The following is a 25,950-nucleotide window of genomic DNA, read 5'->3' as shown; positions in this document are numbered from 1 at the left end:
TCTCCTACTGAACTAGTGTTTGACCATGGGTAACTCTCTCTCTGGACTGTGGGGATGTGCTAGAAAGCAGACTCAATAATTACATAGCACATGTGTACGGCTCGCTATTCCTTGCCCTCACTGCAGGCATTACTAATCAATCAGTGCTTCCTGCCCTGCCTGGACATGGTTTCAGATTCCTTCCCTTCACAGTGCTAAAGAGCCAGTGAAGACCCTGAGAGTCTTCACCACCAACTACAGCAAGTCTCAGCTTAAGTAGCAGCTCCTCCCTGAGCCCAGTACCCTCCTCAGCCACAGTGCTTGCAGACAAGCATGTGACCCCCAAGGCCTGGCTCGGCTCCAGCCTTGGCCTCCTTCAGGAGGATTTGGAATCCAGTGAGTGGGTTCACCACCAGCACTCACCTCCAGGATGTGTTCATCCTTGTTCTCTCGGTCCAGCTGCCGGGCGGTGGATAGCAGACCTGGGGGAGAGATGGCAGGAGGGAGAACTGAGCAGAGGGCTCCCAGGACCACTCTACTGGGGGTGAGTGCAAGGATTCCATTCAAATCCTACCTCAGAATCCTTCTGGTCTTTGGAGAACAAGAACATTAAGGGGAAATAGAATCCTGGAGAAAGATAAGGGGAAGCGAGGAGGGGAGAGCACAGCAGAGATGATGGTATCTGTGGAGGCTCCCACCTGCATCCTGCTTTCACCATCAGCAAGGGTGCTGTGCACAATACATTGTTAAGGAAAAAAGGCAGCTTGTCGGGAGTCATAACAGAGATCACGGTCATTGCCTTCAGTTCATGGGAAATCACAAAATGGTAGCCTTTTACTCTTTCGTTATTATTACATAATTCACCTGAGTCCTAGCACTGACTCTTCCAATGACCGGCTGGCACAGATGAGCCAGCGGAGGGCTCCTCTGGGCTCCTTCCAGCTCATCTATAAATTGAGGAAGGTGAACTTGGTGATCCGTAAGTCTAGTTTTAATTTTCTGAGGCTCTATCACTATAAATTGATGGTACAAAGGAGAGGAGGTGCCAGTTCTCTGCCAGCATCAGGGAAGTCAAGAGCGCACGGCCCCGAGGGGCATCGGAGCCTACAGACGAGAGGTCACCGCTGGGGAGGGAAGGGCTTTTTTAAATAAAAGCAGAGCCATTGGCAGGGGTCAGTGTGTCATCTGAGAAGTTTCAATAAGATTCTTGATCTTGTTTTAGGCAACTAAATGATGGAGTAATGGAATGAAGTGTGGGGATGGGGGCTCTGTGAGAGGAAGGCGGATTCAGTGCTGCGGTGGAGCCTCCAGTGCTGGAAATGGGAGTAGAATGGGAGGAGTGGCCTCTGCCAGGGGCGTGTTCTTGCCTCGTGCAATAATAATATATAATCATAATATATATAATAATATATAATATATAATAATAATAATAAGTCACCTGGACTTGTTCTTCCCTAACTGAAGGCAGGCATGGGAGGGATCAGAAAGGGCTCCTGGAAAGCCCCACAGCCAGAGGCCCTTCCAGCCAGAGAAGGAAGACACATTCCTCTCAGACATTTGAATATTGCCCCAGGTCACCCCACCCAGCTCACCTCCAAGCTGAGGGGCCTGCAGAGGAGGACCCAGGATCTGGGATCCCCCAGAAGGAGTGCAGGGATGAGAGGGCCTCGGCAGGGCAGCCTTCCTTCTGGCTCAGTCCTGGCTCTCCTCCCTGCTCCTTCTCCCTTCATCTCTTCTTCTTCCTGTCTCTCTCCTCTCTCTCTTTATCCCTCACCATCCTCCCTCTCCTCTCTTCCTTTCCAGGTCTTGCTCTCTCTCTCCTCCCTCTTTGCCTCTCTGAGTCTCAAACACTCTTTCTCTGGTTTTTCTTTGCTCTCTTCTTTTTTCTCACCACTGCCTCCCTCCACCTTCTAAGGGCCAGTGTCCCTGGACTTGCTGCCTTGGCTTCCTGGACCATTGTCCCTGTTATCAGCCTCATCCCCCTCTGTGAGGTTGGTGTCAGGATTCCCAGGGAGTGCTCGTGTAGAACGGGGACATGGCAGAGCCCCCCCACGGAATTATGTGAGCGTCCACTGAGGACCCTTCTTGGCCCAAGGTGGGCGCTCAGCCGAGTCAGCTCTCATCACTTCTCCCCTCAAACAGGTGTTTCCCCATCACCCTATCTCAGCTCCCTCTCCCTCCCCTCCTTCTTCCAAGAATTTTCCAACTGCTGTTGATGCCACTTCTAACGGATTCCAGATCCTTCTATTCCTTTCCCCCTGACCCACCACAGTCTAGGTCTTACCCAACTACCTTCCCAGCTTCCTCTCCCTCAGGATCATCACAGCCCACGCTCACTGAGTTCTTACCTGTCCAGACCGTTCTTCTAAGCTCTTTATACATCTCTATCTATTAACTCATTTAATCTTTACAACCACCCAGGAGGTAGCTATTACGATCTCCATTTCACTGATGAGAAAACTCAGGCATGGAGCAGTTCAGTAACTTTCTCACAGTTCGTAAGTGGTGGAAACGGGATACGCCTTTGGAAATTCACCAACATGCTCTGTCTCCAAGACCTGGGTCGTCTTCCTTCCTGCTCTTGCTCCTGTCGCTCTCCTGTCCGAGCGCCCACCCAGACTGCTCCTCGTCAAAATCCTCCCCATCCTCCAGCTCAGCAGATCCACCCCTGTCCGTGAAGCCAGGGCTGACCCACCACACTGAACAGCTTCCTCGCTCCTCTGAGCAGCCACGGCACAGCATCTACACACATTTCACAAAGTTTCCTCCTTCTCCCTGGTTCTATAGTTTTTTATACCCAGATCTTCATGCTCCTGATGGACTAAATTCCTCAAGGCCTGAAATTGTGTTTTATTTATCTTCATTTCTCTCCACAGCATATAGTTTAAATACCTTGTAATGGCAGATACCTTTAACCGTTTGCTGAATCAGTGAATGAATCTGGGGCTTAACACAAGATTGTGGATGCTGGCAGAGATTGGTGCATTCATTTCCCCAATTATTTATTGAGATCCTACTGTGTGTCAAGCACTGAAGATATGACAGTGGGCATAAACTATCAAGCTTCCTTTTCTGGAAAGCCTTTGAAGTCTAGTGAAGGATATGGATAATTAATGGAATAATCACACAAGTGAATATAAGGTCTCCCGTGATAAGTGTTTTAAAAACGGAGGGAGAAGATGGTGCTGGGAGATGTCTTATAGTATTAGGAAAAACTTCTCTAAGGAAAGAACAGCTGGGCTGGGATCTGAAAGAAGAGCAGGACTTAATCAGACAAAAGGAGAGGAGACGAGAAGAGCATGTGCCAAGGCCCGGTGCCAGGAGAAGACATGGACGGAAGCTGACCACGTGGCTGGAGCCAGAGAGTAGTAGGGTGAGAGAGGCAAGATGAAGCCAGAAAGGGCAGCAGGAGCCAGACCAGGCAGAAGTTTGTGGGACACAGCAGGATCTGGCTTTCTCTTAAGGGCCCAGGGAACCCATCCAAGGTATCCAGGTGGGGAAGTGGGACGATACAATGGTGGTGATAAGAAAGGGGAGCTAGCGGCTCATGGCTGATTTATGGTTTTATTTTCAAATGTTCATGCTGATAAAAGTTTCTCCTCTTCACCTGCGGGGAGACTAGGAACATCTCTGCCCTCTGGGGCATTTTGCCAGACCCCTGTCAGGGAACTGTTGACAGTAAACAGAACAGGGATTTGGAAGAAGCTGAGGAGCTAAAGCCCTAGGTGAAAGATCTCTTCTCTCTTCCAAAAAGGGAGGCACAAGGTGGATCCAGGTGGAGAGCCAGCTCAGACCCTGCCTTCCGAGGGAAAAGCCGCCTCCTTTTAGGAGCAAGAATCCATTCCTGAGGTCAGAGGCCAACAGGAATGGCTCCAAACAAATGTCCCTGGGCAAACAGACACTTGGATCTCTGCCCCCCGACCCTGCACTGTCTGTCCCAGGACCCCCCATGCTCATGCGTCTCCTGTTTCCTTTTGTCTTAAGGATTGAGGGACTGCCTGCCAGCATCCTCCTTATCCTCTTCCTCCCATCTCACCAGAGTTTTGTCCTTCCAGGAATGAATAATTGTTGGAGCTGGAGAATGGGATGTTGGGTTCAGAGGAGAGAATGCCAGCCTTCTCTGCAGTAGGGTTGTTGTTCATCCTCCAAGAGGAAGATGTGGCCTTGGAGGAATACCCACAGCAAGGGCAGTCAGCTCTCAAACTGCAGCACCAATGGGAGCCAGGGGGGTAGCATAAATGCAGGAAGCAGCCTGGGACCAAGGCAATAGGGGGTGAGGGGACCAGGGGACGTGCACCGGCTCTACACAGGGAGCTGCTGTTGATTCCAGGTAATTGTGTCCCCGGGGGAATGTGGGCTCGGTGTGGCTAGATCTTCCAGTTTTTTAAGAACAACCAGAAATCTGGAATGTTTTGTGGAATTTCCTGACTTTTACATGTTAGCAACAACTTGAAAAATTGTTATTTACAGTTTGTGAAAACCAAACAAAACACTTTTGTGGGCTACATCTGGCTCACGGCTGCCAGTTGGTGGCCTCTGGATTCCTTGAAACCACCCAGCATCTTTGCCCCAAATGCCCTGGCGCCACCGCTCTGGGCCGGCTGGAGATCAGACTGGAACAAGGGTTAAGAACTTCAACCTGTGACTTGTGACTCAGGGGAGGGGTCAGCTGGGAGCACTTGGAGGTCTGAAATAGTCCCAGCCTGACCACGGGGCAATCTGCTTAGCTTCCCTGGCCCCAAGGAGAGAAAGCTGATGTATTCCTGTTTTCCCAAAAAGACACAGTTTGTAGAGCGGTGGTTCTCAAATCTTAGCACACATCAGAACCTTCTGGATAGCTTCTTAAAAAACAGATTGCTGGGCCCCACCCTGAGTTCTGACTCAGTAGGTCTAAGATGGGGCCTGAGAATTTAAGTTTCTATCACGTTCATAGGTGATGCTAATGATGCTGGTCCTGGACCCCAGTTTGAGAAGCACTGCCGCAGAGAATCCTGTCCACCCAGACACCCAGGGTCCTTACCTGTGAGAGGATGAACGACGAAAAATCCCATATGGTTCCCACCGGTGATGTTGAAAGTCAGCTTTCCTTTGGAGCTGGAATCCGGGTCCCAGGCATCCAGTTGAAGCACAGAAGTGTACAAGGGTGCATCCTCCCGGACAGAGGGGTAGAATACGGGTCTGGACATCCGGGGTGAGTTGTCGTTGACATCCATAACTTCAATGTAGACTTCAGTTACAGAAGAGAGGGGTACGGAACCGCTATCCACTGCCTGGACCGTCAGCCAGTAGCAGGACACGAATTCTCGGTCCAGGGGTGCCAAAGTCAGAATCACTCCTAGGGACAGTCAATCACCAAACCCAAAATATTTTAGAGCTCAAAGTAGTTTTAGAAGTCACTTTACCTCACAGTTCCAAAACTGTACTGTGGAAAGGGTATTGATAGGTGTTCCATGAGAAAAGGGAACTCTCGCCAATGTCGTGTGAAAGATGCTAAGTTAAACACAGGGGAATTCACATCCTCATTGGAGAACCTCTCAGACCTTCCTATACTAAAACAGGCCCAAGACTCTAGCATATGGGCACGTGCAGGGTTTCCAGAACACAGCAGTAGGTGACCTACTTTCTCCTGACTACCTACTTCAGCTCAAGTCCTGTCAATTTATTTCCCATTCTGTAAGTGGAATTTCCTTACAGTTGGCCTTAAACCGGTTCCTTCAAGCTTCAAGTCCTTACAGATATCAATTCAAGGGTTAGGGATTTGATGAATAAATTGCTGTTCTCCTCTCCATCATCTTCACGGTTTTAGAGGCTTAGCTTCCTGCATTAGTTCACTAATTCCATGGATTGCTCACTACGGGCCAGTGCAGTTCTAGAAGTCGAGGGTCCAATAGTGAGCAAAAGAGGCTTGCACCCTAAGCTCTCATGGATCACACTCAGCTGGAAGGAACTAGGTGAGAGGGCAGGACTCCTGCTCACAGCTGTAGCATGTCTGAGCTGAAGGAACCTTACTCCTTTGACAGGTGGGGAAACTGAGGCCCAGAGAGAGCACACGACTTGACCAAGATAATGTAGCAAGTAAGTGGAAGAGCTGGGAGTCTTTCTACCATATCACCCTGCCCTTGACCCTGGAGATAAATCGCCTGTCAGATTGTAAGCTCCTTGAGGGCAGTGACCTCCCTTTATTCACCTGGGAATTTCCTCCAGGTGCCTACCTCAGGCCCCCTCAAGTAGAGAATACTCAGTAAGTGTGTGCTCAGTTGCACTTTTTTTTTTTTTTGGTGAGGAAGATTGGCCCTGAGCTACCAATCTTCCTATATTTTGTATGTGGTGTGCTGCCACAGCAACACTTGATGAGCACTGTGTAGATACGCACCTAGGATCCGAACCTGCAAACGCCAGGCTGCCGAAGCGGAGCACGTGACCTTAACCACTACACCACTAGGCCAGCCCCACAATTGCACTTATTTCTATGAAGCTTAAAAGGAATAAATAAGTTGCTGCCCCTTTTTGGAGGGCAGTTTGGAAATATCTATTAAAACTGAAAATATGCTTTATCCTTTGACCTAGCAACAGCATGTTTAAGAGTTTTTCCTATAGAGACTCGTTTGTATGAGTAAAAGCATATGATCAAGGATGTCACATCTATATGATAGAATAAAATGCAGCCATTAAAAATGAGTGAAAAGGGTTTTTAATTACTGACATATAAGATGTCCTGGTGTTATATTAAGTGAAAAAAATAAGTTTCAGAATTAATGTCTATTGTATTATGTTTTTATAATAATAAAATGAACAGTGATAATATATCACATACAAGGAAGAAAAATTTAGAAGATTATAGACCAAATCATTAATAAAGATTATATCTGGGGAGATGGGATACAGGGAAACATTCATTTTTAAATTATATATAAAAAAATGTATAACCACCATGCTTTACTTTTATAAGCAGAATATATATTTGTAGTATATATAAAATATATTGTTTGCATGTGTGTATATATGTACATATATATAGCATATATATATGCTAGTGAGATGGTTGATTCTACTTAAGTATACACATCGACACATATGCATATAAATGTATATATATATATGTATATATCTCCAGTAAAGATAAACTAAAAATAAAATAAAAGGGACAGGAAAGAGAGTCCCCATTTATTGCTTTGATTTTTAGCCTGCAGCCTGACTTCTTTCAGGAAAGACCCTGATTTCCTTAGGCCCATCTTCTCCCAGGACCTGGCACTCCCATCCTACCCTACTCCCAGTACCTGTGTCCTGGTCGATGCTAAAGGCTGCAAGGCCGGTGCCAGCCCGCAGGGAGTACTGGAGCTCCCCATCCAAGCCACTGTCGTCATCGTGGGCAGTCACTCCCATCACCTGGGTTCCTGAGGGGCTGTTCTCCTGCACCTGGCCCTGGTGCACGAAGGAGGCAAAGCGGGGAGGGTGGAGATTCTCATTCACATCCAGGACTATCACCTCCACATGGCAGAGGGTCCTGCGGGCCAGGGGCCTCCCACTGTCACTGACCCACAGGCTCAGATTATACCCAGCCCGCCTCTCAAAGTCCAGCTCTTTCTCCAGACTGAGCACGCCGGTCGATGGGTCCACATGGAAAGTCCCACGGGCATCATCCAACAGGGTATATTGTACTTCTCCTGCAGGGCCCAGGTCAGGATCATAGGCATCCAGAAATGTGAGGACAGTGCCTGGGGGCAGGTCCTCTGGGACCTTCAGGCTATGGAGTTCCGTGATGCACTGGGGAGAGTTGTCATTGGCATCTTCCAATGTGATTGTCAGGTCAGTGACAGAGAAGAGCTGGTGGCCCTTCCTGGGCTGATCCCTGGCCTCCACCTTGAGTATATACTGAGGTTCTGATTCCCGGTCCAGGTGTCCTGTGACAACCAGTTCCCCAGTGAGGGGATGGAGGGAGAACTTGTCCGTGGGGCTTAGCAGGGTGTAGCGAACCCTGCCATTGTCCTCTGAGTCAGCATCTTTTGCTTTCAGCTCTGCAATTGTAGTTCCAATTTCTGTGTCCTCTGAGATGGTTACCTGGTACCCACCAGGAGGAAATCTGGGTGCATTGTCATTCCAGTCTTTCACATTCACTGTCAGCAGCTTCCAGGAGGATTTCTGGGGAGTGCCCAAGTCATACACTGTTACATTGAGGATGTAGAAACTGGTGGCTTCATAGTCCAAGGGGGCAGCTACAGTGAGTAGCCCTGTCTCCAGCTCAATGTCAAAGCAGCCCTCTTCATTGCCATCTGCAATCACATAGACCAGTTTGCCATTAAAGCCAGTATCAGGGTCAGTGGCCGCCAGGCGGGCCAGGAGGATGTTGAGAGGAACACTCTCGAGGATGTCAATGGACTGCGGGAAGTGGTCCTCAAATTGGGGGGTATGATGATTGACCTGATATGCGCTTAAGGAAGTGAAGTCCTCATCATTGGAGTCCTGGTTCTGAAGCTCAACAGAGTGTAGGATGGTCTTTGTGAAATGTGTCAAGACCCCTGTTTTATCACATCTCACGGGGACCTCCAAACGAGGGTCCTTCACTACAGTAACATTCAAAGTTGTGGGTGAGGCATAGTTTTTCCCATCTGAGGCTGTAATTTTCAGGGAATAGTTGATGGATTGACCAGTAGTATGATTTACAAAAGAGCGTTTGAGGGATATCACTCCAGAGAAATGATTTAGATCGAAATACTCTAGCGCATTGCCTGCCACAAACTCATATTTCAGGTTCTGAAGCTCATCCACGTCTATAGCTGACACCGTCATCACTGACTTTCCTACGGGCCAGTCTTCACGGATAGCCACAGTGCAGTTGACTTCCTCAAACATAGGCCTGTTGTCATTCAAGTTCCTGAGCCTAAGAGAAACGGACACTTCCTTTTCCTGGCGGAATGGGGATCCCCAATCTGATGCCCGTACCCGGAAGGTATAAATTCTTTTCATGAGCTCGTAGTCCATGGGTTTGGAGGTGGAGATGATCCCCAGGTAAGGGTCGATGGAAAAGGGCACAGATTTCGGACGAGCGATGGAATAGGTGACATAGCCATTCTCTCCATGATCCTGGTCTGTGGCAGTCACAGTCAAAACACTGGTGCCTGGAGGGATGTTCTCATCAAAGGTGCCCTCATAGGAAGACCTGTTGAAGATGGGGGCATGGTTGTTACAGTCCACGATGTCGACGACCACGGTGGTGGAGGCCAGGCCGGGTGAGGCTCTGATGTGTAGCTGGTAGTGGGCTCGGTCACGGAAGTCCATGAGCTTCGTGGTGGTGATGAGCCCAGTGCGAGCATTAAGTTTAAACCCTGCACTGTCTGAGGATGGCTTTAGAACATATTGCAGGTTGGGGAAGGCTGGGGTTACTTTCACCATCGCCACGCGGCTGCCAGGAGGGGAAACCTCACTGAGCTGCACTCTGTAAACAGCCTTCTCGAATTGGAGGGAAGCCAGTTTGGAAGAGGGTAGGTGAAAGGCCCTGATCTGGGAATAAAAGGAAGGTGTGCTCGTACTCCTGGCCTGCAGGCTGAGGTTGAACCCGTGAAGGTGGTCCATCCAGTTGATGTCTTTGACGGACACCAAGCTGAACTCGCTGCTCCGGGCGTAAGACTTGATGGCCTTGAAGTACTTACCAGGGTCACCATCAACAATTTCCAGTGAGTCCACTTCAGCACCTGAGCTGTTCGCATCTACCACTACAGTGGCATAGGGGGCATCCTCACGGCTGTTTGGGGGAGCCACCACCACCGAGACGATGGCCGGGGGCTTCCTGAGGGCAGGCTCAACATGGATGACCAGTGCAGCCAAGTTGCCAAATCCGTTGCCCTCTGAGATTTTCCGCATGCGGTCCACAGCCAGCACCTGGAGCTCATATTTCCCTCGCCAGGTGACATTGAACTTCCCAGCCAAGGTGACCACGCCGCTGGTGGGATGGATGGCAAACATCTCCGACCTTGTGTTAAAGGCATAATAGAACTCGGCGTTCTGGCCCAGATCAGCATCCGTGGCGGTCACCTTGCAGATGGGGCTCTTGAGGGGCATGTCCTCAGAGATGGTGACTCGATATGAAGGTGGGGAGAAGAGGGGCTTCAGGTCATTCTGGTCCAGGATGTGGACCACCACGCGCGTCAAAGCTTCAAGCTCCAAGGTCTTCTCCGTGGCTTGGACGATGAGGGTGTAGCTGTCTCGCACCTCCCTGTTCAGAAGGGCCGTGTTGCTGCTCTTAGTCCTTATCCTCAGGAAGCAGAAGTTGCCCACGACGTACTCCTCTGTTTTAAACACATTGGCCACATCTCCGGAGATGATCCGATACTTCACTGCCCACTGGGGCTCTGCGAGGTAGATGCCCATTTTCACGGAGCTCTCCACGTAGGTCTTGGGAGCAGAGTTTTCATAGATGGTTGCATTGTAAAGGGGGTGTGTGAAGTGCCAGGCTGAGGAGGAGATGATCTCTTCTTGGGGCTTCTCACAGGATGTACAACGGAGCAAGAAAACAGCAACACCCAACAAGGCAATAACCATGATGGAAAAACTCCCAAAACCCTGGGTAAAAAAGAAAGGAAGGGTGCAAGTTAGGAAACAAATGGCCCCTACTGCTGTGGTTCTTAACTAGGGATGACTTTGCCCTTCTGTCTGAAGATACCTTCGGCCGTCCCAGCTTGTTGGGGTGGGTGCTACCGGCATCTGGTGGGTAGATGCCAGGGATGCTGCTAAACATTCTATGATGCACAGTACAGCTGCCACGACGAAGAATGGTCCAGCCCCAAATGTCAGTGGTGTCAAGGTTGAGAAACCTTGTACTTGAAGAATAACAGACTGGTTTCAAGGCTCCCTCGAGGGCACCAGCAGATACAACACTGTACTGGCCACTTCACTCCTTTTCGGGAAAACCTTCGGTGGCTCCCCAGCGGTGGTGAAATAGTTCCAACCGGGTACCCAAGCTTAGCAATCTGGCTCTAAGTACTTCCTACAAGGCCCTTCCCACAGGGCTGAGCTCCAGCCAAACTGAGCTGCATCTACACGTGCGGGGACTGCAGGAAAGCCCAGTGACCCAGATCACAGGCCTGGCTCACGCAGCCTGGCTCAGCCCTGGCTCCACCGCTGACCAGCTGCTGACTTTCTGGGCAGGTTCCTTAACCTCTGTGAGGCTCAATTTCCTCTTCTGTAGAATGGGGACAAGGATATGATCCAGATCACAGGATTGTTGTGAAAATTAAACAAAATCACAAAGGGAAATGGCTTCGTCAGGTGCCTGACAGGTAGTGTCAACTTAATATTTGCCGTTATTCATAAAGGGAGGGGATCTGCTCAGGGCCTCACAGCTAGATAGAGGCAAAACCGGAATTAGACCTGAGGTGTCTTGAGTCTCACCTCCACCTGTGCTACCACAAGTCCCTCTGGACAGGGACTGATTCTGGCTCATCTTATGACCCTGAACAGCTCCTGGAATGTGGGATCCGAAATGGATTTTGGAGATGATGGCGTTCTGACCCTACTCCTCATGCGTAGATGAGAAAATAGAGCCCCAGAGGGAGGAAGGGTCTCGCCCCAAGTCTCATAAGAAGTGGCCGGGTATCAACTAGTCGCTGGGAACTGTTGAGCTAACCATGAATGAAAGCTTTGCCCCTCTGAGACCTCCTGCTGTACCAATTCTCTCCTTTGCCATTTTGACATGGTTCGTCCCTGAACTCCAACCCGGGTCAAAATGTGAGACCCATCAGGGCCAAGGACAGCGAGGGCTAAGAGGAGGGCAGAGTGTGGTTGCCAAACTGGGCCTTCTCGAAGCAAAATGTGAGGCTGCGTCCCCCAGGCTGGTGCCTGGCCGGCTGTGGGAGTCTTCACTCCCAGGAGCTTGGTGGCTGCCAGCCAGATGTGCTGAGCATTCCTGGAGGAAACAGGCAGGACTGGTTTCTCCAGTCGCTTTTCTCTTCAAAGGCAAGCAAGAGTTAAACTTTCAGAGCAAGGAGGAAAGGGAGAAGCTTGGATCCCTGTCCTTCCAGAGTCCTGAGGTTGCTGAATGCAGGTTCCTTAAGACCTTGCAGGTCGCAGCCCAGTGTGGGAGACGGGATGGAGACAGGAATGGAAAGTTCTGCCTAACCTGGGATCTGAAAGCCTGGGACAGGAAAGAATTGGAATATGCCCCATCCTTCCAGCCTCCCTACTACTCCACCTTGCTTGAGATCCTGTTAGTAGAGCCCCAAGCCCAGGCACCTCAGAAAACAGCAGGCAGATGGAGGCTGGGTCCACATTTGGGGTCTTAATGCCAGTGACCGAAAGGGACGCTACACTGTCTGTTCCCCACTCTTCCTGGCCCCCTACCCTCACCCCTTGCTTACCACCATAGCCCACAACGGAAATGGCCCCAGGCAGAAAGCCACATTCACCCCATCCTGGACACTGTCCCTTGCAAGCAGGAGGGGACCCCGGAGTCACTCAGACTCCAACTACCTGCCGCCCCCCCCCCCTCCGCCCCGCCCAGGGCACTGCATTTGAAGTTGAAGCCCCAGGGGAACATGTGTCCTTACCCCAGTCCCAGGTCCACTCCCGGAGCCCCGCGAGCCCAGGGTGTGCGCAGCCGCCCGGCTCCGCCTGCCTGCTTTGCGGAAAGCTTCCTGTTCACCAGGTCAGCGCGGTGGAGGGCAGGCCCCAACAAGACACCGCTCAGCAGCTGCACGGGGCGCCTTGCAGAGCGGGTGTCGTGAAGATGAGCTATAGGGAAGGGAGCAGGGGCGGGCTCTCCCTGGACGGGCATAAGATGCAAAGAGAATGCACCCTTGGATGAGGCTTTGGTGCCCTCAGCTGTGTTTAAGCTGTTGGACCCGTAGACATGGCGAGTGGTTTGCTGAGGGAAGAGCTGGTGTCTGATATTTGTTTCCTGGCACCATGCCTGGGCAAGTGAACAGGCTTGTAGGGTGCAGAGGCATGTTGGGCTCCCTGGGCCACCCTTCTGGCCCACAGCACCTAGGACCACTATCTTGAAACATCTTGTGAAAATATAAATCAGTTCATATCACTTCTCCACTTCAAATTTTCCAGTGGCTTCCCAGCTTCCCACGGCATTTAGATTAAAATCCAAACTCCTCACCGTGGCCTGGCAGGCCCCACACCCTCTGGGCCCTGCCGGCTTCTCCAGTGATAACTCCCAGCACTCTCCCCATTGTTCGCCAAGCTGCAGCCACATGGGCTCCTTTCTGCTCTGCAAATATACCAAACTGGGATCTGCCTCAGGGCCTTTGCACTGGCTGTTCCCCCTCTACTTAAGATTCTCACATGGCTGGCTCCCTCTTGTGATCCAGTTCTCAGCTCAAATGCCACCTTCTAACCCCTAGTTTGGTATAGCCTCCTTCCCAAAGCCTTTCTTTATCACATTCCTCCCTTATCACCACCCAACGTGTCCTTATTTGTTTAATGCCTGTCTCCTGCACTAGACACAGGGCTCCATGAAGACATGCAGCCTTGTGTATCTTATTTGTGCATGAATTCCCAGTGCCTAGATCAGTGCCTAGTACATAGTCACACTTAACAAATACTAGTTGAGAAGGAGAAGGATCTGGACTTAGGAAAAGCAATGACAGAACGAAAGTGGAAAGAGCCTTTAGTGGCCATCCCTCCCTTTTTGAAGCTGGAAAATGAAGTCCCAAAAAAGAAAGGGACTTGCCCAAAGTCACAGGCTGAGATCTAGAGCCAGGGGCTTTCCTCCAGGCCATGCCACCAGAAGGAGAACGTGGTTGCTTGTGAATCCGACTGTTTGCCTTCAAGTTCTAGCTGCAACCGTCGCTAACTGTATGACCTCGGGTAACTAACCTCTCTGAACCTCAGTTTGCTCATCTGTGAGGTGGGGCTGTGGAGAGCACTGCTTCCCTGGGGTTTCATGAAGACTCAGTAAGATCATGCACCTTGATGTGCTCAGCATAGTGCCTGGCCCCTAGAAGAGCTCTCAATATGTATGAGTTGTTATTAGTTTTCAAAGCCAAGGCAGAATCAATGCCCAATGTTGGGGTGAGGGCGGGGTCCACTGATCTTTCTGGAGAAAGTCCAGCCTGGGCCCCAGCGGAGCAGGAAGCCACTGGTCTCTGCTCGAGTCTGAGCTTGCTGGCCCAGTCGCAGGCTCTTCTGGGAAGCTGCGAGCAGCCGCTTGTCCGGGGCGAGGCGTCTCGCCTGTGGCTCCCCAGACTCAGAGAGAAAGGGGCATAGGGTGAAGATGAATGGACGCAGGAGAGCACCCACACACTCGGGAGGCAGTTCTTGAGTAGCAGTGCGGGCACGGGGATTGTGTGCCTGCTGGACAGAATGAATCTGATGTGAGTACACAAACTGGTAGCTGTAGGGTTTGTGTGTGCACAGGCGTGAGCAAGTGCAGGTGTGTGGGTTCACGAATGGACCCTTTCAGGATACGTGTGTGAGTCAAACTCTGCCTCCTTGTAACTCCCAACCCATTTCACAGATGGGCAAGGCAGCAGAGAGCGGTTCACAGCCCACAGATTCGGGCTGTGTGACCTTGGGCAAGTGGCTTACCTTCTCTGATCCTCAGTTTCCCTAATTCATAATTCATTTTGAGAATGAAATTAGTTAACGAACATAAATACTGAGCATAGGCTGTGACAGAGTTTTCAACAAATATTACCGAGCACAATTACTTTTTAGCAGCTGGCTCACACTATTGCCTGTTGAATTTGTGGGAAATGAAAACCCTCAGATGTATGGTCACATCATCCCCAAGCTGTTCTTGTACGGGCTGATTTTCCACAACTAAAGCCTGTAGGACTATCAGGAGACCTGGATTCACCTCACCCCGTGCTTCAGCTCACTGCTCCCGCTTCTCGGACCTGGATTCTAACATTCAGAGACTTGGTGGATGCAACGTCCATGTCTTTCTCCAAGTCACTGATATTCTGGTCGAGTCTTCTAAGAATAGGGAGAGCTCCCTGTCCCTGGGGGAATCCAAGCAGGACCTCTGATGGACATGCTACTCTAGGGGATGTTTGCTCTTGGGGAGACAAGAAGAGCTCTGAAGTCCCCCCCAGCTCACACAGGCAGGATCCTCGGGCCTGGGCAGGCCTCTGGTCTCATTAGCCTCCATGAGCCTCGGGGGCAGTGAGGGGACTTCTTCGGGCTGCGGATCAGGGGTGCACTCTCCCAGGTGCTTGTTCAGTGGTCAGTGTAGTGAGCTGGCCTGGCTCTTGGGAGAGCTGGCCCTAAACTCACTTGTTCCCTGTGGCCTCGGTCAAGACAGTCATCTCTGCCCTGCGGACCTCTTTCCTCGTCCGGAAAGGATGCGTGTGTGTCGGGGGAAGGGGTTGGAATGGATCTGTGATTTCAAACCTCTCTGTTGCTTTCAGGGGCAGAATCTCTTTTGTCCTAATGAATTTGTACCTAGAAACACAACCCATAAACAGTTGGAAGCAGAGCTTTACTCCTAGAAGCAGTGGCGGGGGCCTGGACCCTCGCGGCAGGCTTGTTTCTCTGCCCCTGAAAAGCACAGGTTTGAAAAGGTGGACCAGATGACCCCTAGGAGCCCCTCCCGACCTGACAGGCTGGGGCTCTGCTGGCCTAACGTTCTGTGTCCCATCATAAAAGCTTCTAAGACGTGGCTGGATGCGCTATGAGTCTACTGCTCCACGATCTGTGTTTACAATCGTCCCTGTGCAGTGGCTCGGGCACTATAGCTCTGGGAGCCTATGCCTGTGACCACTTCTGTCCTTTCTACAGGAAACCAGATGTGCTCAAAGGAATTCAAACCTGAATCAAACTTCCACTAAGGACGCTCCTACCAGATTTGTCGAAAATGTCACGCTTTGTTTCTGGAGCTGAAATTCCTCCCCATCACGCCCAGAAGTCCCCAGGCACAGATCGGCAACGACGCTCTCCCACACGGCCCAACACAGTCCCTTTTCTTGGTCGTGTCACAGATGTTAATTCATAGCCCACATAATACTCCTAGGAAACACATCTGCCCTTTTACTCCCATTTCTCAGAGAAGGGAAACCGAGATTTGCATGGCACCCCCAAGGCCGCCCGGGAAGGTGGAGGCTGAACTGGAAGCAGTGCCTGATTTCCTGAATCTAGTGGGTGCTCTGGATTGCCTGGGATCTGCGGAGAGGCAACGAGATATAAGATGGTTTTAAAAGTTTAGAGAGTCTTTCAAGAAAGAAAGAGCCGCTGGATTCATTCCTCTGGATTGGAGAATGTCCAGCCTCTCCCGAAAATCTGTGTGTGAAGTTGCCATGGATTTGGGTGCCCTCAATATTTATTTTCTGACACCCGCCCACCACCACCCACACACACTGCCTCTGCCTCAGGCATCCAGTGTTAGGGCTGGCTCTTGCAGCTCTCAAGAAAGAAGCCTAAATATATTCTGTTTCTGACAAAAGCTGGGAGGTGGGGGGTGGGCCAGGGAGGGGGAATTAGGAGGGATGGTTCCCTTGAACCAGAATTAAAATCATAAGCGGGAGAATGTTGACATTCCAGGTATCTGCCAGACAGGAAGTCTTTAGCTACTGAAATAATTTTTCCCCTAAGTCGTAGGGAGCCATTGAAGGTTTTTGAGAAGAAGCAGGACCAGAACAGAATACATGCTGGAAAGAGTAATCTGTCATGAGATCAAAAGGGGGACCTGCCCATTCAAGACTCTCACTCTGGAGTGAACTGGGCTCGACACCAGCTCCAGTTGGTTTAAGCCAACTGGAATTCCCTGTGGGTAGGCAGACTTAAAGTGCTTCTAAGAAACTTGCATGAACACTAGAGTCATTTGCTAGTTTGTAGGCAGCCACTGCTGGCTTCTCATGTAACAAAAATAAGACAAAGAACTGGATATGAGCAGGGAAAGGACCGGTGCCTTGAGCCCTTGATGGGTTATATGACCTTGGGAAAGCCACAGAACCTCCTCTGAGCCTCAATGTACCTGTCTGTAAAATGGAGATAATAATAGCTACTCCTAGGGCTGCAGGGAAAACAAATGATATGATGGGTGAAAGCACAGGCAGTACCGATGGAGGGTGACACCTTATTAGGACCAAGAGTGGCTGGGCACATGGAAGCCAGAACCACTGTGGACTGACAGGCTGTCAGGAGAGCTGTCTGTAAAAGCCAGGCCTGCCCAAGATGGAATTAGAGGGAAGAGAAATGACTGAAGAGGAAGTCCTTGTCTAGGACCTGGGAAAGGGAGCTGGCACTTGGGGTCCCCTTCTTTATCAGTGTTCTGATTATTATTATTGATGACAAAAATGACACTGTCTTATATCTGTAGGCTAGCCTATGCATTTTCAAAAAATGTCTGCATGCACGATCTCACTTGGTCTTTGGGGAGGGGGGTGTGGCACTGGGTAGAATTAACAGATAGACCTGCTTTCAAACCCCAACTCTACCACTCACCAGCCGTGTGACCTTGGGCAGTTATCTAAACTCTCTGGTTCCAGAAAAAGGGAAATGATAATAGCACCTATCTTATGCAGCTGTTGAGAAGGCTGCATGAGTCAATGCATGGCAAGGACTTGGAAGGCTCTGCCCAGGTCCACCCACCTAGTAGGCAGTGGATCCAGAATAGGAACAAATATTCAAGGAAAAGAGACTCTGAGAGGGCTGGAACAGCTGGAACCGATTCTCCAGAGCAGCCTCTCCAAAGGAACTTTCTACAATGATGGAAACCTTCTCTATCTGAGCCGTGCAGTGTGGAAGCCACTAGCCACGTGGGGCTATCAAGCATTTGAAATGTGGCTGGTACAACTGAGGAAGTGAGTTTGTCATCTTATTTAACCTTGACTAATTTAAACGTAAACAGCCACCTGTGACTAGCAGCTATGTAGGGGACAGCACAGCTCCAGAGAGTGGGGCGCAGGAGCCAAGGATGCGTGGGGTTCAGAAGAGGATGCCGTCCGCCTACCCGCTCGCATAGTGGGCATGCCCAGGGCCCACGGTACTTTTAGGGGTGATGTTTCGATAGAAGGTTTTTAATTTCTCTTAAATTCAGAAGAAAGAAAACAAACTTTTAGGTTGAAGAAAATGTTTCACATATAACAATATATTCATCTTTATACCGATGTTGTCGTTAAATATAATTTCTAATATTTTTCCGTGGAGGAAGGGGCCCACAAAGGCTGAAATACCTGGGCCCTCGAAATCATAATATGACCCTGGGGAAATGGACTTCTGAGGGGGGCAGAGGGATCCCAGGCACCTGGGCTTGAGGAAGAACAGGGACGAAGTGGGGCATGATGAGAAAGTGCTTTGTTTCTGGATCTCCTCTGCCCAAGCCATTCATTCATTCATCCAATACTTATTTATCAACAGCCTATACTGTGAGGGCGTTCTAGAACAGAGAACAAGACAGACGAGATCCCTGCTATTGTGGGGATTGTATTCTAGTGGCAGAGAGACAGAGATGTTAAATAAAAAATAGACACTTATCAGGTGATGAAAAGTGATATGAAGAAAAATAAGCAAGGCAGGGTCAGAGAGTGATGGGGCGGTGGGGGGGATGCTGTTTTTGAAAGTGTCAGGGGAGTCCTATATGACAAAGTGATATTTGAGCAGGGGAGGGCCACAAAGCCATCTTGAGAAAGAGTCCCGGGCAGAAGAAACAGGCCATGCAAAGGGCCTGAGGCAGGAGGAAGGAGGTCATGCAGATAGACAAGAGGGAGCAAGGAGAGAGGCATTCTAGCAAGGTCAGGGAGGTGGCCCAGGGCTATTCAGGCCACAGGAAAGACTGGCAGTGAGGTGGGACACCACTGCAGGATTTATATGATGGTTACACGAGAAGCAGAAGGAGAGAGGGACCTGGGTTGGATGTCAAATCTGAGAACCCTTCAAGACCATCTACGTGGCCAGCTGGTGGGACACGGGCTGTCAGGCTGTGGTTAGGTTTGTTGGGCCCACGAGATGTTGGTTTGTTGTTTGATGGTTTCCAACTTAGTTAGTTGTTAATGTATAAACATTGGGAAGCTTCACTCAAAAATCTAGATTCCAGCTTCTCTTTAAGAAATTGGAGGATGCAGCATCTGTGTTCCCACGGCACAATGGCTGGAGTTGAGGGTTGGCTGCCCCACTAAAGAGCCAGGGCCGCGCTCTCCGTCCCCAAGGCCTCCCAGACACTGAGGCTGTTTCAGCTGCCCTTTATCACCAAGGTCAGTTTTCTCATCAAAGAGACACTCATTCTGTACCCACGTCTCTATCCCAACGGTGAAGAAACTAGCATCCGGGATGGCCTGGTGTCCACACACTGGGCCCACGTCACCCCGAAGGCTCCACCCTGGCTGCAGCCATTCAAGTTTGCAGACCCGACACTCACTGAGGCCCCAGAGAAGAGGTCTCTCCCTCTCAGGGTTGTCTGTACGGATCCACGAGCTTTGCATTTGGAGCTGAAAACTCCCTAAACCAGAGGGGACCCCAGGACCAGAGGGAAGGGGGGACTCCAGCCCCACCTCTTCTAGGGCTCTCTGGCCAGAGGTGTCTGTAAGATCAAAACCATCTCCAGCCCAGCAGGGCATCCAATGGCCTTTATCAATTGGAAGCATGGGGACAAAGCAGGGGGAACAGCACCTCCTCCAGGTCCTACCGGGGCACAAGGGTGAACTCAGCATGGCGGTGACACCGCTGGAATCAGAACCCAGTCTCCCTGTCCTGGGTGCTTTGCTCTGGCCATGTTGCTTCCACCTAACCCAGCTCCTCTTCCAACCGGGACTCCTCAGGACCCCGCAAAGCCGTGGTCCTCCTAGTGCAGCGGGAAGGAGCCAGGCCTCCGTCAGCCCTGCTCTCCATCCTGCCTCTGCTTGCACCTAGGGGCCTGGCTTCCTCTGCCAGAGCCTCAGCTTCCTCATTTGTGAAATGAGGCTAACAATGCTTACCTCCCTGGACGATTTAATGAGCTTATGCATGGAAAGCACTGAGCATATGCCAAGCACACAGAAAGTAGGTAATGCCATTACTATTACTACTTTCAGTTATTACTATTGTAATAATTATAGTAATGTTATTACTCTGACAATAGGTGTTCAAAAAATCTGTGTGGAATGAGAGAACTCTTCTCTGTATGTGTGCTGGTCCCTGCCCATACCCTCTACACACGCACACACACACACACACACACTCCCCTGTGGGTCTTTGTGACATTCCTTTTCTCCTTGAAACGACTTGTAGCAAAGCTCAAGCAGTGGCTTGAGCAGCATTAAAATAATAAGAATAATTTCTATTCTGGTCACCCTGTTCCCCGCTGTGGGTACCGAGAGCTCACAATTGAGATCTCATTCAGCGTTCAAGGGAGCAGAGGGGCGCATGTGCAGTGGGCAGGGAGAGAATGTGGCAGACACCCCACCACAACACAGGTCTTCTGATCCCTTTTCTTCCGCCACTGACGTGTTGGGGTGGCCTCTCCGGGCCCCATCCTATGTGATTTGTACGAGGAAGCCATTCCGCATGCTTCCCCTCTCTATCCAGGACCCATCGGCTGCCCTCCTGGGAGCCAGCAGGCCCTGTGGCCACAGTGACGGGAACCAATTCCTCTCAGCTGGCTCTGAGAAGCTGCTGAGATGGAAGATTCTCCTTGTTCCTTGTGCCTGAGACTGTGGGCCACCCAGGGCCACTCCCAGCCAGGTCTGGCTCTAACTCAGGCCCCCAGGGGATGGGGAGGCTACGGTCAGGGCCACATAACAAGGCGGTCACAGGCTCAGGCTTGGAGAAAGGTGGCCTCCATTTGAGTCCTGCCTTGGCCCACTGCTGGCTGTAGGGCCTTGAGCAAATCCTAGAACCTGACGGAGCCTCGGTCTCTCGAGGTATACACTGGGGAAGGCAATCATCCGGCGGTCGTGAGGATCAGTTAGGACAAAGGGCCTGAAACAGTCTGCACAGTGCCTCACACGGAGCCCTCACGGCAGCCGCTGGGATGAAGGAGATTCAGGGACCAGAGCCCCTACATCTTCAGCGCCATGGGGCCTCAGTACCATTTTGGAGGGCCAAGTTGGGGCCCAGAGGGAGACTCGGAGCAAACTCCCTCATTTTATGGGGCCTCCACTAGTCCGTCAGGGAATCGGGACCAGTCCCTGCTCTCCTGCCTCGCTGAGCTAACCCTCCCCGGAGCTGTCGTCAGATGACGCCCTGACAGCAGGGAGGTTTGGAGAGCAGAACATGCTTCCAGGGGCACAGCACTGGTCACAGCCGTTTCTTGAACATTTGCCGTGGGCCAGGCCCTGTGCTAAGCAGTTGGCATGCACCATTGTTTTCAAACTTGCTTACAGCAACCCTATAATTATCCTCATTTTGCAGATGGGATAAATGAGACTCAGAGAGGTGACCTAACTTCCAAGTTCACACAGCCAGTATGTGGCCAAGCCAGGATTAAAACTCAGCTCATCTGTGTCTAACAGTTCCCTGGCCCACCTCCCCTTGCCCGAGGGTCAGAAAGAGCACTGGACAGGGGATGGTCGTATGATGCCACCCCCACACAGAGATCCTATAATCACGGGTCCTCTTAAGCCGGCGAACACAGATTCTCAGCACACACTCTATCTCCAGTCCTCCCTCTCGATCCCACTCCCGCTGGCCCAGCCCAGCCATGCTGTCTGTCCGTCCGAGTGCAATCCTCTCCAGGCAGAACAGCTTAGGACCAAGCCAGCAGGCGGGCAGGCCTCGGGAAGCAGGAAGCGGGGTCCCAGCAGTGGGGCAAGACAGGCAGTTCCGCTGTCTGAGGCACTGGTCCTGGAGTCGAGCTGGTCGAACCTGACTGCAGGGCCAGAGACAGGAGAGGGGTTAGGGGCAATTTGGGATCATCAAGGTACATACTAATGAGATGCAAATGAGCCTCTGCTTGTGGGTTCCAGGCCAAGCCCTCGAGATCCACATTCGAGCCCCCGGGCTGTGTCCACACAGATTTCTCTTGCCCACTGTAGCTCCGTGCTCCACCCAGCCACACAGACACAGACTCCACAGAGCCGCTGGACAACACTGGCCATTGACTTGAATCAGCGGGTCTCCCCATTGGGAATTCCCTAACCGGGTGGGGTTGGGGGTTAAAAATACATATTCCCAGCGCCGCCCTAGAGCTACTGAATCAAAATCTTTGGGAGTGGGGCTCAGGAATAGACGTTTAACAAGTTCCCTGGGGTGACTTTGCTGTGATGGGTGTTTGGAATCCGCTGAAGAAGGTAATCTCTTTCTTTAGGATCCTGCGTTCCTCTACGCCTCCTTTCACAGTTGATATCCCAATTGTGGCCACTCCGAGGCCCCAGTGAGGAGGGGGTGGGGAAGTTAGGAAAAGACCTCAGTCTTCACGACTTTAGGCTAGAGAAGTGATTCTCAAATGTCGGTGTATTAAAAACCGCAGCCTCATCGTCAGGAAGTCTGATTTAGTGAGACTACAGTGGGATCAGAGCTCACGTTTTCCCCTGTGGGTGGCCCACTGACCACTCAGGGGAGAACATCAGCCATCAGGTGAAGCAGACACAAGGTTATCTCTAAAGACGAACAGAAGAGCGGACAGGAGAGGGAAAGCAACGGCTCTCATTGGCGCCTGACTCTCACCCGGAAGTCTCTGAGTCTGCAAGTCTCTCAGTTCAGCAGCATCTCAAACCCCAGAGGCAACTGTTTACCTTCCTGTGGACAGGTCTGTCTGTCTGTCTCCCAGATAAAGACAGCGCCGTGAGCCACGTTCTACCTGCAATGAAGAGAACTGAAACTGAAAATAAAAAGGTTCCATCCACACGCCTCGTGACCCAGCCATGCCACTCTCAGGTGTATGCACAACAGAAGTGCGTACATATGCTTCCGAAAACATTCCCGAAAGCATTCCGAGAATGCTCAGAGTGGCGCTGTTCATAACAGCCCCGCGTTGGAAACAACCCAAATGTCCATCTAGAGCCGTTCGGATAAGTGCATTGTGACATGGCCATCTCATGGAATAGTATACAGCAGAGAAAATGAGACATTGCTCTAGGCAACAATGCAGATGAATCCCACTCACGTAATGCCAGGTAAGACAGTCACAGACAAATACAGATACTCTACTGTTCCAACTATATAAAGTTTAAAAGCAGGCTAAACTCATCTATGGATTAGATTAGGATAAAGTTACCCTTGTGAGGGGGCGAGGGGGTGTTAGTGACTGAAAAGGAATGGGATCTCTGCAAGGATGGTAATATTCTGTTTCTTTATCTGGAAAGGGGTTAGTTTCTGGAAAGTTCCTTGAGCTGCACACATATGGTTGGTGGGCTTTACATGCATATTGTACTTCATTAAAAACTTTTCTAAAAATGCTAATAAACGATTTCAAAGAAGACTTTTAATAAGAGGGAAGACGTTTAAATGCTAAGAGATTCTGACTATGGCAAATTGTGCGAGATTTCACGGCTATGGGATCTTGGACTCTTCCTGCCCCTGGAACCAGGAAGGAGACACTGCTCAGAAACCACGAAGTGTGGGAGCTGAGCCAAGGCACACCGGGGCTGTGGAAACCCGATGCCTCAGCAGTTCCCTTCCCCACACCCACCTCACCAGACCCACCCTCCACAGAACCGCAAGGACAATGGCGAGCCCACTTTCCACAGGGTTCCCAGGTTCAGCTGAGTTCCAGTTCATTGGGCTTACTTCATGCAGCAATTTTCTGTCCTCAGAGCAGTCTTCTGGGCCATTTTCTTGTTTGGTCCCCTCAAAGACTCTACAAGGGGAGCAAGGAGTATTTTCATTTTATAGATGGGGAAGTTGAGGCCCAGAGATGGGGATCAAAAGACTTGTCCAAGGTGATATTGCTAGCAAGCGACCCAGTAAGGACTCAAAGACAAGGCTTCAGGTGCCAAATTCACCACTCACCTGGCTACACCACAGATGAACTCTTCCCAGTATCACCTATCACTTAGTGAGAACTCGCCCTGTGGATGACTCAGAGCCCTTCAACCACCAAAAGAAGTAGATGGTATCATTTAATTCTCATTTTACAAATGAAAAACCTGACAGTCAGAAAGTCCAAGTGCCTTGTCTAAGGTCAATGGCCAGTAAGCATGGAGCATTGATTCGAACAATTGGTCTGTCAGAGCTGAGTGTGAGCGCCGAACCACTAGTCCAGTGGTTCCCAATCCAGCTGGACCTCACCTGGTGTTCCCTTGGAGCTTGGAGAAATACACAGTCCCTGGCCTCACTCTCAGACCCCACATTCTAATTTTGCAGACTGAGGATGGGGCTGAGAAATCTGTATTTTTAAAAAAATAGCCCTAGGCATTTGGGAAGCTCAGCTCTAAACTAGGCTACCACTGAAATACGACAGTAAAAACAAAATGATGTAAAGTTTAATTTAGCAATTTCCAAATAACTCACTGAACCTCTCTAATAATTAAAGTTCTCCTAACAATGGTACCCAAGCCCACAAGACGTATTTGAGAAGGGCCTGCCTGGCCAGATAACAGCTGCACTGGGCTGAGGGGTCCTGACTGCATCCGGAGGGCTCTTGAGGGGCTGGTGATGTCTGCTTTTCGCTCCAGTTGCTGGTTAGCCACGTCTACATTCACTTTGTAAAAATCCGTCAAGCTGTAACTTACAATTGATGCCCTCTGGTTTTGAATGTTTACAAAAAGAAAAAAAAGGCTGACCATTTGTCAGAGACACTGTACAAGCAATCTTTGCATAGAGTACAGTTATAGTAGGAATGCAGTAGGGTTCTACTATTTATATACTTCCAAGAGTTTAAGATTCTAGGATCTGAATTTTCTATGTTATGATTCTCTGAGTCAATTCCCAAGACTTCAGGAGCCCCCAAAGCTATAACAGTAGCTAATGTTTAGTGAACTCTTAATACGTTCCGACTACTATGCTAAAAGCTTTCCATGGATGAACCTTTGTGAGGTAGATAGCACTAAGCACCCCTCCACCCCTCAGAGAGGTGAAATGATGTGTCCAAGGTCACAGAGACAGACAGCCGGAAAGCCAGGACTAGAACTCGAGCCCCCTAGCTCCAGGGCTCATGCGCCCAACCTCGGTGCACACTGGTCTCGAGCTGTGCCACGGCCCCCAGCTAAACTTCTAGGTGTCTAAACGATGCATTTTGTGCCACCCAGCCTTGCGTTTGCTGGGAGGACCCAGAGGGAAGGGGCTGCTGAAGGGACAGTCGGCAGCTCTGAGCTGGGACACGTGATCACACGTGGGCCAACACGCACCCGCATGCTGACGTTACCCCACAGCTGGCATGTACCATCCTGCTCAGCTGGCACCGAGGCCAACTGCTGTGGCACCGGAGCCAAACGGGAACTGGGACCTGGAGAATTCTCCATTGTGGGCGCCCTGCCTCCTGCCGGGGAACGGACAGCTGCCGTTTACCTGCCGCTCAGGTCGCCTTGCAGGGGCCGCTCTAGTCTCAGGAACGGAAAAAGTCTCGGAAGGGGGGCAGGGCAGGGATTTTTCTCTTCTGCGGGCTTCAAACTGGAGAATGCTTAAGCCCTCACCTCAGGAGGAGGTGGATTTTAGGAGGTAATTTGTTAATCAATGGGTAATGGTGGACTATCAGGCACTGTGACTGACCAAGAAAGAGACAATGAGCTATCTGAACCTTCCACTCCGAACCCCTCCTTAAATTTCTGCTGCACCCCACAGCTAAAGACACCTAGCCAAGGCACGCTTTGATTTAAACTCCTCTGACATGGTCCTCCAATCTTTACAAAATAAAAGCCATACCCCTATGGTGATTTTCTGAAGCCCTTATGTTTTAAAGATATATATGGAAACATTTTCAGATGCAATTATATGTCTGGGATTTGTTTCCGAATAAGCTGATAGGGGAAGCATTGGTGGGGGTATAGAGGAAACGTAATTGTTGAAGCTGGGTGATGGGGTTTTTTTTATACCATTCTGCTTTTATGTATTTCTATAATTTCCCATTAATAAAAAATTATATGTAAATTACATTTTTTAAAAAAGCCGTACTCCTTGACCTAATATACAAGGGCTTCAATGACCCAGCCCTGTCCTACCTCTCCAAACGTTCCCCAT

The 25,950-nt window shown here is 50.4% G+C and overlaps 1 protein-coding gene across 1 annotated transcript in view; it reads right to left on the bottom strand.

Annotated features, from left to right (window-relative positions):
- FAT2 (FAT atypical cadherin 2) overlaps window positions 1–25,950 on the bottom strand; it is a 78,467-nt gene that overhangs the window by 48,562 nt on the left and 3,955 nt on the right. Inside the window, exons 2-4 of the mRNA XM_046667771.1 lie at window positions 7,257–10,536; window positions 5,000–5,314; window positions 403–461 (exon numbers count right to left, since the gene is read on the bottom strand). Of these exons, the coding sequence (XP_046523727.1) occupies window positions 403–461; window positions 5,000–5,314; window positions 7,257–10,515 (3,633 nt within the window). The 5' untranslated portion in view covers window positions 10,516–10,536. The remainder of the gene's footprint in view (window positions 1–402; window positions 462–4,999; window positions 5,315–7,256; window positions 10,537–25,950) is intronic.

Source organism: Equus quagga, chromosome 7 (genome assembly GCF_021613505.1).
Source record: "Equus quagga isolate Etosha38 chromosome 7, UCLA_HA_Equagga_1.0, whole genome shotgun sequence".
Taxonomy (NCBI): domain Eukaryota; kingdom Metazoa; phylum Chordata; class Mammalia; order Perissodactyla; family Equidae; genus Equus; species Equus quagga.
This window is presented reverse-complemented; position numbering and strand designations above follow the sequence as displayed.